This window comes from Psammomys obesus, unplaced genomic scaffold, assembly GCF_907164565.1.
Source record: "Psammomys obesus unplaced genomic scaffold, mPsaObe1.curated_primary_1811, whole genome shotgun sequence".
Lineage (NCBI taxonomy): Eukaryota > Metazoa > Chordata > Mammalia > Rodentia > Muridae > Psammomys > Psammomys obesus.
This window is the reverse complement of record NW_026591643.1, coordinates 2,684,342-2,698,997: the sequence shown is the minus strand read 5'-3', so window position 1 is coordinate 2,698,997 and position 14,656 is coordinate 2,684,342. Positions and strand designations below refer to the sequence as shown.

At 34.8% G+C, this 14,656-nt stretch overlaps 1 protein-coding gene across 4 annotated transcripts in view; it reads left to right on the top strand.

Annotated features, from left to right (window-relative positions):
- Ecpas (Ecm29 proteasome adaptor and scaffold) overlaps positions 1–14,656 on the top strand; it is a 117,170-nt gene that overhangs the window by 59,317 nt on the left and 43,197 nt on the right. For all 4 annotated transcript variants that reach the window (XM_055611747.1, XM_055611748.1, XM_055611744.1 and 1 more), the window contains 10 exons: positions 1,068–1,153; positions 1,563–1,641; positions 3,719–3,768; positions 4,733–4,799; positions 4,887–5,009; positions 6,801–6,904; positions 8,931–9,054; positions 11,098–11,178; positions 12,064–12,286; positions 12,968–13,059. In XM_055611747.1, the coding sequence (XP_055467722.1) occupies positions 1,068–1,153; positions 1,563–1,641; positions 3,719–3,768; positions 4,733–4,799; positions 4,887–5,009; positions 6,801–6,904; positions 8,931–9,054; positions 11,098–11,178; positions 12,064–12,286; positions 12,968–13,059 (1,029 nt within the window). The remainder of the gene's footprint in view (positions 1–1,067; positions 1,154–1,562; positions 1,642–3,718; positions 3,769–4,732; positions 4,800–4,886; positions 5,010–6,800; positions 6,905–8,930; positions 9,055–11,097; positions 11,179–12,063; positions 12,287–12,967; positions 13,060–14,656) is intronic.

Sequence of the window (14,656 nt, the reverse complement as noted above, 5' to 3'; positions counted from 1 at the left end):
TGGATATGGCTGTGTCATTTACAGAAAGGACTGTGATTATAGCAAGCAGCTCAGCCTTGCTGACTGCAGCTATGTTGGCTTCATGACTCTGGTTGCTTCCAGTGAATGTGGCTGTGCTGTTAAGGTGGCTGCTGCATAGCAGATTTGGGAAATGAAGCCTTTATCAGCTAGCGGGATGAAATGGACACACAAACACCAAGCCATATACTGGAGAGACACTGCAGTAGATGCCATTACCCACTAAGTAGTGAAGCACAAGGGGGAGTGTACTCAGTGGAAAGAGGTGGGATCTGGACCACTTCAGATGCAGTGGCATGCTTTAGAGAAGAACACTGTGTAGAGGTGTCTACTAGGCTTACAGGGAAAAGGGATCTGCTGGGTAGAATCAGCATCATGAGAGAGACTAGCCATGAAAATTTATTTACAGAGCTACAGGCTTTTGTTGGCATACAAGATGTGAGGAAAAAGGATGTTGAGAGATGGAACAAGGGAGGCAAAAAAACTCCTAACCATTCGCCATTTACTGAGAACATAACAAGAGTACCAGCCTCTATTCTAAACTTCACCCATTATTTTAGTCTTCTCAATATTGTTATGAGGAAGGTGTTATTAAAATTTGTTTAAAATAAAACAATATAAAACAAAAACATTGGGCCAGTAACATAGCCCATCAGGTAAAGGTGCTTGCTGTCAACCTGAGTTTGATCCTGGAACCCACATGGTAAAATGAGAGAACTGACTGACTCCAGCGACTTGTCCTTTGACCTTCAATTATGTTCTTTTCTGTCTATGAAATTATGACTATCAGCCCTGGCTTGAAGGTATATTCTACAAATAATCCTAGCTGAGTATGTATTCTGAAAAGACTTGATAAATTCCTAAATTACTATCATTATTGCATGTACAAATAATATTATAGCTTTTAAAATTGGTCATCTAATGTTTTGCATTAGTTTTGAGGAACATGGTATGGTACAGAAGTCTGTTATTGAATCATGACTGCTGTTTTGAAAATGCCAGCTTGTTATTTGTTAATTGGTGTCTTTGACTTTTTTCATTTTACATAGGTGGTGTATGATGGGCTTTTTGGTACAAATACAAATTCAAAGTTAAGAACATTGTCCTTGCAATTTGTACATCACATTTGTATAACGTAAGTTTTACTTTATTTTTTTCAACTAAGTAACTACTCATTTTTTAGTGTTATCAAGTTTTAGGTATTCTTTTATTTTCCCTAAGAAGCAATTATGTTTGTTTATCTTCGAGAGACTCCATTCTTTTAGATTTATTTTTATTGTTTTAAAATTGTATGTCTGTGTGGGCATGTGCATATGTGTGATATTTCTGCAGCGTCCAGACTCTTTGGAGCTGGAGCCATGAAGTTTGTGAATTGCCATGTAGGTGCTGAGAACAACACTTGCGTTCTCTGACAGAGAAGTACAACTGTTGAGTCATTTTTCTAATCTCTAGAAAGATTCAGTTTTTATCTATTGTTTAATTTCATATGTTACTGATTCTTAAAGTGATCATCTGAAAGGATATCTTGACCTTTTTTTTTTAAGCTGTCCAGAAATCAAGATTAAACCACTAGGTCCTATGCTTTTGAATGGTCTCACTAAGCTAATAAATGAATATAAAGAGGTAAGTGACTTGTCTTAAGTTTTAACATTTCATAAAATATTTAATATGGCCTACCTATTGATATAGTGTTTGGCATTGAACTTTGTTTCTTGAGTTGGTGACAATTTCATACACTATTGCCATTTTTTTTTTGCCTTTTTAAGAAGTGATTGTTAAAACTGATAGTATCTTTAAAGATGTCATGACTTCTTTAAGCTATGTGTGAAAGCAAATGCATTTTGTAATACTTGTATGTTCTATGTAAAATTGAAATTAAATTAATTTTATGTTTTATTTTTATATGGGATTGTTTGGGGTTAACTTGTACTGAGAAATAGTGTTAATTTCTTAAAGGGCTTAGATTTTTACTAATTTACAATTTTATCAAAATATACGTACATTCAGCAAATTTTTGGTTCTGTAAAGTAAGTGTTATGAAGACTTCTTGGATTATCACATTCAATTTCTGCTTTTCTTTGTTATATTTTTTCTTCCTGTCTCGTTATATTTCTTGAGAATATGCTAAACAGATAGGTGAAGTATTAGGTCTAGCTAGCATTGAAGTTCTCAGGGTTAGTTAAACACAGGCCCGTCTCTGCCGTACAGGGAGATCAATACCTGAAGTTAGAATTGACTTGCATCCTCTGTCTGTTCTTTGAGCTACTCAAGTTGTTTGTACTCTTGTTTGTCAGAAGGACACACTTCACTTCATTACATTATTCTGAAAACTAAACGAATTAAGGTTGTTTAACATAGGCAGGACACTTTAGTTAGATACTGCAGGTGAAACCCATTGATTTGTTGTACACTTTGGAATCTATCTTTCTTTTTTCTGTTGAATAATGCTTGCCTGGTTGTTAAGGTATAATCTTTTTGTTTATTCATTTTTGTTTTTCGAGAACAGTTTCCCTGTGTAATCCTGGCTGTGCTGGAGCTCCTTCTGTAGACCAGGCTGACCTTGATCTCACAGAGAATTGCCTGCCTCTGCCTCCTGAGTGCTGGGGTTAAAGCTTTTTTTTTTTTTTTTCTTTTAAGGGCAAATACATTTTAGCATTATTTTATAGCATAGATTATAAAATAATCAGATGCTTCACAGTGGTTGGTAGAAATAAAAATGTTTTGGGACTTAGGGAGAGAAGCTGTATATTTCAAAATAGGTTTTATGTGGGTCCAATCTGTGGCCTATGATAGGTATGAATGTAGGGCAACCCAAAAATCATAAATTTACTTAAAACATTTTGTGTGTGTGTGTGTGTGTGTGTGTGTGTGTGTGTGTGTGTGTGTGTGATCCATCCTTCCCTTCCTCCTTACCTCCTTCCTTACTGTCTCCCCTTCCTCCCTATTCTTGTAACTCAGTTGCACGGTTTAGGTGCCATCATATTGCAATGTTAGCAAGTTGGACATGCCTGCCCAGTCCAGAAAAACACAGAACCTAATCTTACTTCCCAACATATGTTCCCACCAGGTGTTTCAGTAGAGTGGATCTTCAGATGTTGGAAGCTGAACTCTAGGTTAAATGAACATAATTTATCGGACAGAACGTTTACTGTGTTCTGAGTAATGTTGACTCAGTTTTCATGAAACAGTAAAGCTCTATCTCTGTCATGGATGGAGCCCACTAATTTCCACAAAGACCCTGACCTGATTAATTTGTTACAGTATAAGAAATGAAAAGAAGCAGTTTATTTTATTACATGTGTCTAGAAAATTATAGGTATGCTAAAACAGTTTTATTGGGAATGGAAGATTGTAGCTTGTCAGAGCAGGCGTAAATTTCCCAATAAGTCCAAGTGTATTAAAAAGTAATTTGCTGTTGGCAGGATCATGGTATTGAAAATACTATGAAAGTAGTGCCAGATAAGAGAAAAATTTTCATTTATGACCACTTTATTTTGAGGGTAAGGATGCAAGGTTTTGTTTGTTATTCTCTTTTGTTCTGGGTTTGGATATTTTTATTGTTTTGATGACATTATTACAACAGTAAGACAGTGTGAGTGAAGTAAAACAATGCAGGTTATTGTGGCAAAATCTATCCATCTATTTATTTATTTATTTATTTATTTATTTATTTATTTATTTATTTATTTATTATTTTAAGGACCCTAAGCTACTGTCAATGGCATATTCAGCTGTTGGAAAACTCTCCAGGTGAGTAAATTTTTTTCTTTCTTTTTCTGTTTTGTTTTTTTTTTCTTCTGTGAGAGATATCTGTTGAAAATGAGAAAAATTTATCTGCTATTAATAGTGGATGGAGAATAATTTGCTCTGATTCTGCGAGAAAATGTATTTTATGATAACATTAATTTAGAAATGACTTCTTTTTAGAAAAGATATAAATCATTTAAGTTTATATTTGAAAATAAATTACTGTCTTAAATTAAGTCCTGAAGTTAGGTTTTAAACTTAATTGTCAGAACAGGTTACCATTATGGTTCCATAATGGATTACACAGTAGGAAGTGTTCTTTTTGCTTCTTATCACTAAGCCTTATCATCTCATTTGATATTCCTTAGGAACATGAATTATCTTATTTTCAGATACATCTGTTTCCTCTGCTCAATAAGATTTCCTCATTTCAGTTCCTTCTGGTGTCGTCATCTTTCACTTCAAAAAGAGATGAAATGTTTTCTGTGGTACCATGTGTTGCTTTGGCTTCAAACATATATTACTTTTCTCTGATGTGAAGGGTGAGAAGCTTCAGGGTTCAGGAGAAAGTGACCCTAGGTCAGCTTACAGCACAGGGCTGTCACAAACACTGTCCTCTTGTTTATTAGCATGAAGTAGCAAAACCTCTTACTATGATAGAGTTTCACTTGTATTGCAATTCAGTATCTCTTTCCTTTGTGTTAAAATCAGGAATGTTAACTGAGTGCATGGAATATTGTAGAAGGAATACCTGAAAATATGTTAATGAAGGATTATTTATATCTATAATTGCAAAATAATCACTTTAAAAAATATTTGCCTCCTGGAGAAAATAAGCTAACGATAACTGGCATTGTATTCAGGGTTATGAAAGTGTGAGTTGAGGAATGTTAGTATATAGTTCCTTTTTCTCCCCTTTTTATCCCATGGAAATTTAGGATAATGATATTCTTACTTTCTCTTACAGTCGAATGCCGCATTTGTTCACTAAGGATATAGCTCTTGTGCAACAGCTTTTTGAAGCTCTGTGTAAGGTAGGGAAACATACTGTTAATTTACACTGCATGGATGCTTTTCTGGAAGTCAGCAGGGAGGGAAAAACCATTTCTACTTCTTTATAGGAAGAGCCTGAGACTCGACTTGCTATTCAGGAAGCATTATCTATGATGGTTGGAGCTTATAGTACCTTAGAAGGAGCACAGAGAACTTTAATGGAGGCGCTTGTAGCTTCATATTTAATAAAGGTAGGCCCAACTAATGTGAATGACAATGGCTAGTATATACATTTTACTTTAAATTATTTGTTGATAAGTATAAATTGTACGTATTTAATGAATATCAGTTTTTAATAAGTGTGTACAACCAAATACTGTTTAAACCAGGATAAATTAAAAATTCTCTTTTCTGGATTTATTTTTTCAATATGCAATGCTTTGGCTTCTGTAGTCACTCTTTTATACACTGGGACACCAGAACTTATTTTCTTGTATCTAACTCATTTGTTACCTGTAGACCCACCTTTCCTGATCTTTCCCTTCCTCTTCTTTATCTGTATCTAGTAACTGTTAAAGTTCTATTTTCATTTTCTGTGAGATCACCTATTTTTTGTTTTTGTTTTTGAGGCAGGGTTTCTCTGTGTAGCCTTGGCTGTCCTGGACTGGCTTTGTAGACCAGGCTGGCCTCGAACTCACAGAGATCCGTCTGCCTTTGCCTCCCTGAGTGCTGGGATTATAGACATGTACCACTATGCAAGGCATATTGTATACTTTTTAGAAGGAAATTTGAATTGCTTTTTTTCTATAAAACTTTGATTATTAAGAGGTAGATTTACTGGTTTACATTTATGGCTTATGATCACTTTTAATTCTTCATGATGAAAGTGTGGTTTTGAAGTATGCACAGTGATACTCATAATGCAGTCTCTTAGAGGATCAGAAAGGCATCTGGTGTCTATTGAAATATGAAGAGCAAATTGTACCATTATATATCTTTAGAAGCTTGTTGTATATAGAGTCCTGTTGTCAAATGCTTCTGGGGTCTTGTTTCTGTAGTTCATGGTCTTATATCATAGGCAAAAGCTATCTGGAAGCTCATTAGACTCAAGAACACTCACAGAGCTCCCCGAGTGCTGGGATTACAGGCATGTACCACCACTCCCGGCCCATAGAAACAAACCTTAGCTTAAATCGAATAATTTAAACCAGTCTTTAGTATTATTATTTTTTTTTTCTTCTGTAGCACAGGGAATATAAATAGCATGAATTCCAGAAGAATAAGGCATATATTTCTTAATTTCTTGCATATTTCACTTAGGATGTGGCTAGAGGAATATGTTAGTAAAAGGTACATAAAAGTAAGCCTTTAGCATCAGTAAATTCCAAAACTGGCCATTTTTATAAATTATTAATCTGAATTAAGTAAATATATTTGCATAGTTGAATTTCTGCTCTGATGTCAAGAACAAATCTGAGAAAGAAAGAGAAAATTTTATTTTAAAATTATAATAAGTAAGGTCAGATTCTGTGCCTTGAAAAACTCTGAATTTTACTTGTATGACCAAGAGTTTGAAAGTTGGGGAGACAAAGATAGTGTTGAAAATGTCACGGTGACCATCCAAGTTTGGACTCAAGAGGTGTATGTGCAGAGAGACTACTTCTAGCCAGGTTCTTTGTGGGTCTTTGGTTTATTTGCAGGGTCCTTGTGTGTCATAAGTGCTCATTAGGTAATGTGAAAGACTTCTAAGCAGCATCAAGCTCATGAACAGGACTAGTGGCGTATAGGTCAATGTAGAGCTTGTATGTAACAGGTGTAGGCCCTGGGTTTAATAGCCAGCATTTCCTATCCCCCCCCCCCCCGCCCCAAGAGCACCCTTTATGAATGATTTATCTTGATTTTTATTGGTTAATGAACATATTTAGTGCTATGTGAAATTTGAATTATGTACAATTAAATTGACTTAAGATGGATTGAAATGTTTGATAATTGAACTCTGTTTGGGGGTTGGGTGGATATCTTGTTATTTTTGTGTTCAATAGCCTGAAGTTCAAGTTCGGCAAGTTGCAGTGAAATTTGCCAGCACAGTGTTTCCTTCAGATCATATACCTTCCAGATATTTGCTCCTACTAGCTGCAGGAGACCCGTAAGTTTAAAAAGGTGGCAACTTGAATTTGGGTTAATTTTTAAGTGTGTTTTAAAATTACTAAAATTTTTGTTCGTTGCAAAGTTGCTTATGAAATTTAGAAGTAACTTAGTAAGGAATTCAATGTATACCCTTTCAGATGACCTGTATTCATGTAGCTATATATTTATATTCATGTAGCTGTATATCTATAGTATATGACCTAGAGATGATATAGATAGAAAAAGTCTTATGAAATAGTCAAATGTAAATAAAGCAAACCTTATAATTGTATAAGTAATATAGTTATATTTAGATATATAATTATATTTAGCAGTCCTCTATAGGAAAAAGGAGTCATTGATTGCTTAATATACATATTTTAATTTCTTTTTGTTGATGGAATAATTTTTGTCTAATATGCTGAGATTTAAAAATGCATATATACATATATACATATATATGTGAATTATATTACTGTAATTCTAATGTGTGTTTTTAAATGAGGCTAATGTGCTACCCACTGCACTAATGAGGTATCTTTTTTCATCAAGTGAACTTAAGCCATATATATAGTAAAATATGTGCATATTAAAACAACTCTTATCAAGCCTGTTATCTGATTTATAACAGTAACATCTTAACGTGTGTGAAGTACTGTTAATATCTGTCATAATATGTGGTTATTGTATCTAATGTTTTTTTAAAATAACATCATATTTTAAAGTCACGTTTATGATGAAGCTCTAAATTTAAGCCTTCTTTTATCACTTGCATATCCTTTCCATAAAATCTTTAGTCTGTTTACACAAAATATGGGAGCTTCCTTGATAACTGCAAATTTTAGCTGGTACGGCTGTGTATGCCTTTACTATCCCCCTTCAGTGTGGATTGTATATATTTTGCTATGATTTTTTGTTTGTTTGTTTGTTTGTTTCTATAGGTCCTGAATTTTAATTTTTGATTTTGATTTTCCCCTTATTTACATTTCAGTTTGGCTCCACTGGTTTTGTATTGTTAAATCTTTTTTTTTTTTTCTTCCATTTTTCTACCTTTAAGTTTTCCAACTACATGCCAGATTGCTTAGGATCTGTGAGCTAAGGTAGCATTTAATGTTAGAACAAGATTTTAATGTAGGAATGTAGACTACCAACCCTAACCAGTATTTTTATTTATACAACAAAACAAAACAAAACCCAAAACAGTATTTTCCCCTTTTTTTAAAAAAAGATTTATTTATTTATACACATGAGCACTCTATTTGCATGTATGCCTTCATGACAGGAGACAGCATCAGATCCCTTTATAGATGGTTGTGAGCCACCATGTGGTTGCTGGGAATTGAACTCAGGACCTCTGGAAGAGCAGACAGTGCTCTTAACCACTGAGCCATCTCTTCAGCCCCGTATTTTCCCTTTTTAGCTTAATAAAAATTGTTTTGTTCAAGTGAGAACTCCTGGCAGTGTGAGGCTTAGCCTGCTCATTCCTTCAGGTCTGCTCTTCATAAGGTACTGTTAGAAATTCAGGACCAGTCCAGAGGCAGTTGAGTTCTCAAAAGACTTTTATGATATAGAAGCAAAACTATGAGGTCATTTTCTAGGTGTCCTGAAATAGGTTGTTATAGTTTGTGTATTAATGCGATTCATTTACCAGTTTTTTTAGAATTGTAGACAACCTACCAAGAGGTGTCAGAATTGAGGTGGGTATATAGAACACAGGACATACCACTGAGAGTTTCTATGTGTGTTATATTTGATTGTGATTTAGTTTTAAAAAGAGAAAACATGCTCATATTTACATAATGAGTTATAGTAATTAAAATTGTCTTTTTAAAGATGCAAGCCAAGTGACTCTGCAGATCTCATTAAATTACCAAAAGGCTGTGATTTCTTATATTACTTTTTATTTATTGCTTATATTGCTAAAAATATATTCAAGACATTTTGGCAGAACCCTAGCTGCCAAATAAAATGTATGTTTTCATCCCCCAAATGATGACTCTCCAGTTAGTAAGGTTTGTTTTTTTTAATTCTTATTTATATAAAAGACGAGAAGAAGTCCATGGTGAAGCACAGCGTGTGTTACGATGTCTTCCTGGTAGAAACAAAAAGGAAAGCGCTTCTAAGCAAATGCCATCTTTTCCAGAAATGGTACATTACATTCAAGAAAAGGTACGGATTTTAATTGTAGGTAATTTGTTTGAAACATTTGATAGATGTTGAAAATAAAAATCAACATTCTAAAAGTAAAAATGCAATAATTAAATAGTAAAGTTCCTACTACTCATAGCATTTACAGTAAGAGGGAACTACAAAATAAGGGAAACATAATTCTTATATACAGTTGATTTTTTTAAAATATGAATGATTTGTAATTCCTTTAATGTCAATATTTTGAGTATGTTGAAAAAATTTTGACATGAGATAGTTAAAAACACATCTTTAAAAACATTCAAATATATGTTTGTTGTTTTGCTAGTTTTATCCCTCCTTAAGCATACCAAGTGTCATAAATTTGACAATGCTTTGGAGAGCAGTTCAGGACTACTTAACTAGTATTATTCCATACTCTTTTGTAAATCTCTCCTTTGCGCAGTGTTTTTGTAGCTGAATCAGAGCTTTGGCAGCATCAATCCTCATTACTGACTGCCCCACTTTATTTTATTTATTTATTTATTGTAGGTGAAAATTAATATTTACTAATGATTATCTTTTAGTAATGCTGCTGTTAATCCTAAACAGCTGTATAACCAAATCACCACACAGAGACTGGGTTTATTTAGTTAACCTAGAACACAATGCTGGGCAATAGTTACTCCATCCTAAACCTCTAAGCCCTCATAGTTTCCTAACATTTAGATTTCCCGCATTATACTTGCTTTTTGTGAAATCTTTGGTGCAGTCCATCTCCAGGTAGTTCCTTTCTCCTCGCTCTTCTCCCGCCCTTTCTCCTCCCACTCGTTTCCTGCCCTCTGGCTCTTCTCTTTGCACAACATTGTGTCTAGTTGCTTTAGTTTGGCCTGTTTACACAAAGTTGAGACAGGATGCTTAGAATAAGTATCACAATGCAATCTCTGGATTGAAACCAGAGAGTTGGGGGGAGAAATCAGCATTTGATTGAACAAGGGTAAGGTGTATACATTTCAAAAGAACATTATACCAACATTTGTATATTCATTTATTTTGAGACAGGATTTTTCTGTAGCCTTGGCTGTCCTGGACTTGTTTTGTAGACCAGGCTCACAGAGATCAAACTCGCAGAGATCCACCTGCTTCTGCCTCCATGAATAGTGGTATTACAGCCGTGTGCCACCGCTTCCGCTGTCTGTCCCACTTTTTACATTGGTATTATTTTGATATGTTAGAGAACACCTATCATTCTGGGTAAGAGGAACATATGTAGCAGACAAATATTTAGAAAAGACAAATGCATGGGCTGGAGAGGTAGCAAAGTGGTTCAGAGCTTCTACTGCTCTTGTGGTAGATCTGAATTTGATTTCCAGGACCTGTGTACAGCTACACAGCTCCAGAGGATCCAATGCATTTGTCCTCTGTGGGTACCTGTATTCACAGATACATACCCATATCCAGTCACAAGTGTTCATCTAATTTAAAACGATATAAATAAATCTCTAAAGATAGAGAGAGAAGGCCTAATAGTCAAGAGCCTTTGCTGTTTTGCAGAGGACCTGGGTTTGGTTCCCAGTGTCAACATGATGCCTAACAATCATCCCTAACGCTGGTCCAGTGGATCCAGCACCCTCTTGCCTCTAAAGGCTGTGTGTTCATGTGGTACACCTAGATACATTCAGACAAAACATGCATGCACATTTATAAAAAACAAAACAAAACAAAACAGTTAATCTTTTGAAAAGGAAAACATAAAGTCAAATGAAAGGAGCTGGAGAGACGGTCCGGGTTTAAGAGCACTGGCTGCTCTTCCAGAGGATCCGAGTTTGATTCCCAGAATCCACATGGTGCTTCACATCCTTCTGTAACTACAATTCCAGGGGATATGATGCCCTCTCCGGCCTCTGTAGACACTGCACAAATGTGATGCATAAACACATATTCAGGCAAACATCCGTACACATTAAAAAAAAAAAAAAGACATGCAAATCAGTGATAGTAATACAGCTAGAAGTACAGTTACTTTCAGTTGAGTAAGAGAATAATTTTAAAAAATATAACTTGCTTTTGGCTTATTTTTATTAGGCTTCTCATCGAATGAAGACTCCAGTCAAATACATGACCGGAACCACTGTCCTTCCGTTTAACCCAGCAGCATTTGGAGAGGTAGGGACTTTAGCATTGTACTGTAATGGCTATGAAAGCTAACATCAGACCTAAGCCATGTCTGAGCTTTTTTGCTTTATAGGTAAACTCATACGATGGTATCATTGTTCTTTTAGGATGTTTATTTTGAAAAACAGAGCCCAGTATTTAGTAAATTATTTTAATTCATAGTTAACTCACTGAGGTTTCTAACCCACACCCAGTCCCTGTACAGGGAATCGGACTTGGGGCCTTAGATATGACAGGCAAGTATTCTTCTGCTGAGTCACAGTCCCAAATTCCCAGCCCCCAGGAAGGGGATGGGGTTTTTGTTTGTTTGTTTGTTTTGTTTTGTTTTGTTTTAATGACAGAACTAGTGATTACTGTTGGGCTTTTGTAGCAAGTTAGATTTGACTTTTAAAGCCAACATTCAATTGAAGTTGCTAGGATATTCTAGGTTAGAAGGCAAGATAGGATTGATCACATTTATTGAGGGGACTAATTTATTACATTCATTAATACGAGTTTTGTGTTTTGAATGATTGATTTGTACCAGTGAAATAATAATCTGCTTAGAGTAAGACGACGACGACTAGGGTGGAGCTCTGTGGCAGAATGTATGCTGGCACCTGAAAGGACAGAGCTTCAGTCCAGCATGAAGAAGAAAACCAAGCCAAGCTTTTTACTTTCATTAAAAAACACAGCTGGACTTGTGAAATCTTGTTACACCTTTTGTTAAATTATGATAATTTAGTTAGCACGTTGAGTCATGCTTTCTGGCTTCAATTAAGATTTTGTAAAGTTTTATTATGAAAGAGGGTGGGGAAGAAAACTCAGAATTGTCACCTTGAAAACTTCCCGCACTGACTTTTAAAAAGCTAGTATTTCTCATCCTTCTTGTTTTAGATAGTTCTGTACTTGCGCATGTGCCTGGCACATAGTGCAGGGGTAGTGCCCACCTCTCAGAGTTTGGCTGATATGCAAGATCATGCTCCGGCCATTGGACGGTACATACGAACATTAATGTCAAGCAGCCAGGCAACAGCTTCATCTTCTAATAAGAGTGGAGAAGCCAACCCTGTTCAGATCTACATTGGCCTGCTTCAACAGCTCTTAGCAGGTGTTGGAGGTAAGATGTTATTCAGACTCAGAAAACATATCAAAGCAATTAAGTAAGAAGTTAATTTTACTGTTCTCTTCAGTGTTTGCCCATCTTGGTCCAGTGGATAGATAGGTTCCAAACCCGTGCTTACACAGATGTCCCTGGTTAAACTCTGTGGGCCTCAAAATAGAATAAAAAGACATTAATTTGATAGAGGGACTTGTAGGGAGGAGGTGGTTATGTATGTGTATGTGCATTAATAAGGATGAGGAAGAAATAATAAGAGTGTGGGGTTACACTAATCAGAATATACATATATATATGAATTTATCAGAGCAAATTCAGTAAAAATTATAAAAAATTAAATTTTAGACCACGCTAAGAATTTACAGCAAAATTATTCCAACCTTCTTGACTTCTGTAACTAAACATTAGCCTTTGTTTAGTTTCTAAACCTACCTGACTTATCCTTGGTGTCTTTTTCATTTCTGAAAGAAATGTTAATGTAGATACATATTTTGTCTTTGGAAGTGCATATGCAGAGCATGACACTTTTGATAAATTAAACTTCATATTTAGAATTTAATTTTTTGAGTTTTAAACCAGAATTTGTCTTTGCTCAGTAGCATTATATGTGAGAGAAATTTAGGGATTTCTATATATTTCTTTTTTTCATGAAAGTTAAAATACGTCTGAATTCTTATTTAGGCTTGCCAGTCATGTACTGTCTATTGGAAGCTGTGTCAGTGTATCCAGAAAAATTGGCTACCAAATTTGTAGATAAAACAGAATGGATCAAGGTATGTCTTTAGGTCACATGTTTATTTCTCTCTGAATTCAGATATTGCAAACTAATTGAAGGGTTTCTTTCTTCTTACCAGTCTTAACTATGCCCTTCACTACCTTTAGGTAATTCTAAAAATTTCCCAATACCAAGTATTTGCTGGAAAACATATAGGCTTAACATCCCTCACGACCCCTTCTTGATGATGCTGGGGGATGAGTTTAAGAATCATGCATTTAAAAAGTTATTTTTCTGCTTCAAAAAGTATATATTTCTTGTAATTGTGTGCTGCCTCTTTTGTGTGTGTGTGTGTGTGTGTGTGTGTGTGTGTGTGTGCTGCCTCTTTAAATCTTCTCAGTGTTCTACTTCTCTTGCCTCTGACATACAAAGAACATTAATAGTTTTATGGGGTAAACCTTCTGTTTTGCTTATGCATATATACATAAAACAGTGCATTTAAAATGTTTTCTCTTATTTCATACAAAAGACAGCACACTGTTGGCATAGTTTTGTATTTCTTTTACTGGCTAGTAGAGCATACAGCAAATTTTGTAACTATGAAGAAAACTCCTATTTATTTTAATAGCTTCTTCATTTTCTAGTGTATGGTTAATGCTGGATCCTCGCTGCTGGTTATTTAGGATACTTATCTGCTGCAGTGAATAATACTCAGTAACACTATTTTCCATACAATGAAATATCATGTGTAATTTTTTTCATAGTAAAGATGAGTTATTGTATTTCATGGGAGAGATGTAATAGTGAGAAGTATATTTTTAGAATTCCCAGGTATGGAAGACACATGTGTCTCTAATTTTGATGGTGCCCACCCACCTTTCATGTGGCCAGAACTAGGTTATACTGCTGGCTCAGGCGAGAGTGTTCCTCGTTTATGGTAGCACCAAAACGTTATCAGGTACAGCAAAGAAAAATGTAAGTGAAATCTGAATTTTAGATTAGTCTATTTAGTAAAAATATGGCTACAGTTTTATATCTTTGTTGTGCTTGGTAATGTAGTTCTTTTTGGAAACTGTAACTTAAGATATATTAAAAAATCTATAGATTTTTATCTTTAAATGTGAAAATAGGAATGTAGTTTGTCAAGAAGTACTACTTTTGTATTTTTCTTTAAAATTTGGCCTCGTGAAAATGCTTTTCATTTAAAAAGGGTTTTCATTCTTTGTGAATACTTTTAATTTAAATTACTTTTATGAGTTTTGATTTTTTAGTAGCAGGTAAAAGGTTTCTATGATATGAAGAGAGGACAGACTATGAGTTTAATTCTAGGGCCTGTTATGGTGTGACCTATGAAGAAAAGTATGATTTGACTTCTGCTATTTATGATCTACAAGATAATGCTTTTCACTTTACTTAAAAAATTATGCTGAATTTAGAAAACACGATTTTGTACATGGTAGATAGGTGTTTTCCTCCTGATTCGCAACTGTAGGCTCTCTATATTTTTAATAGTTGAAAAATGGCAACAAAAGACATTATTTCGTGACATATAAACTGTAATTCTCATTTTATTGGAACACAGCTATGTCGATCCCTTTAAGTATTATCTGTGCTTGCTTTTGTGAACTACAGTGGCAGTACAGAGTAGTCAGCAG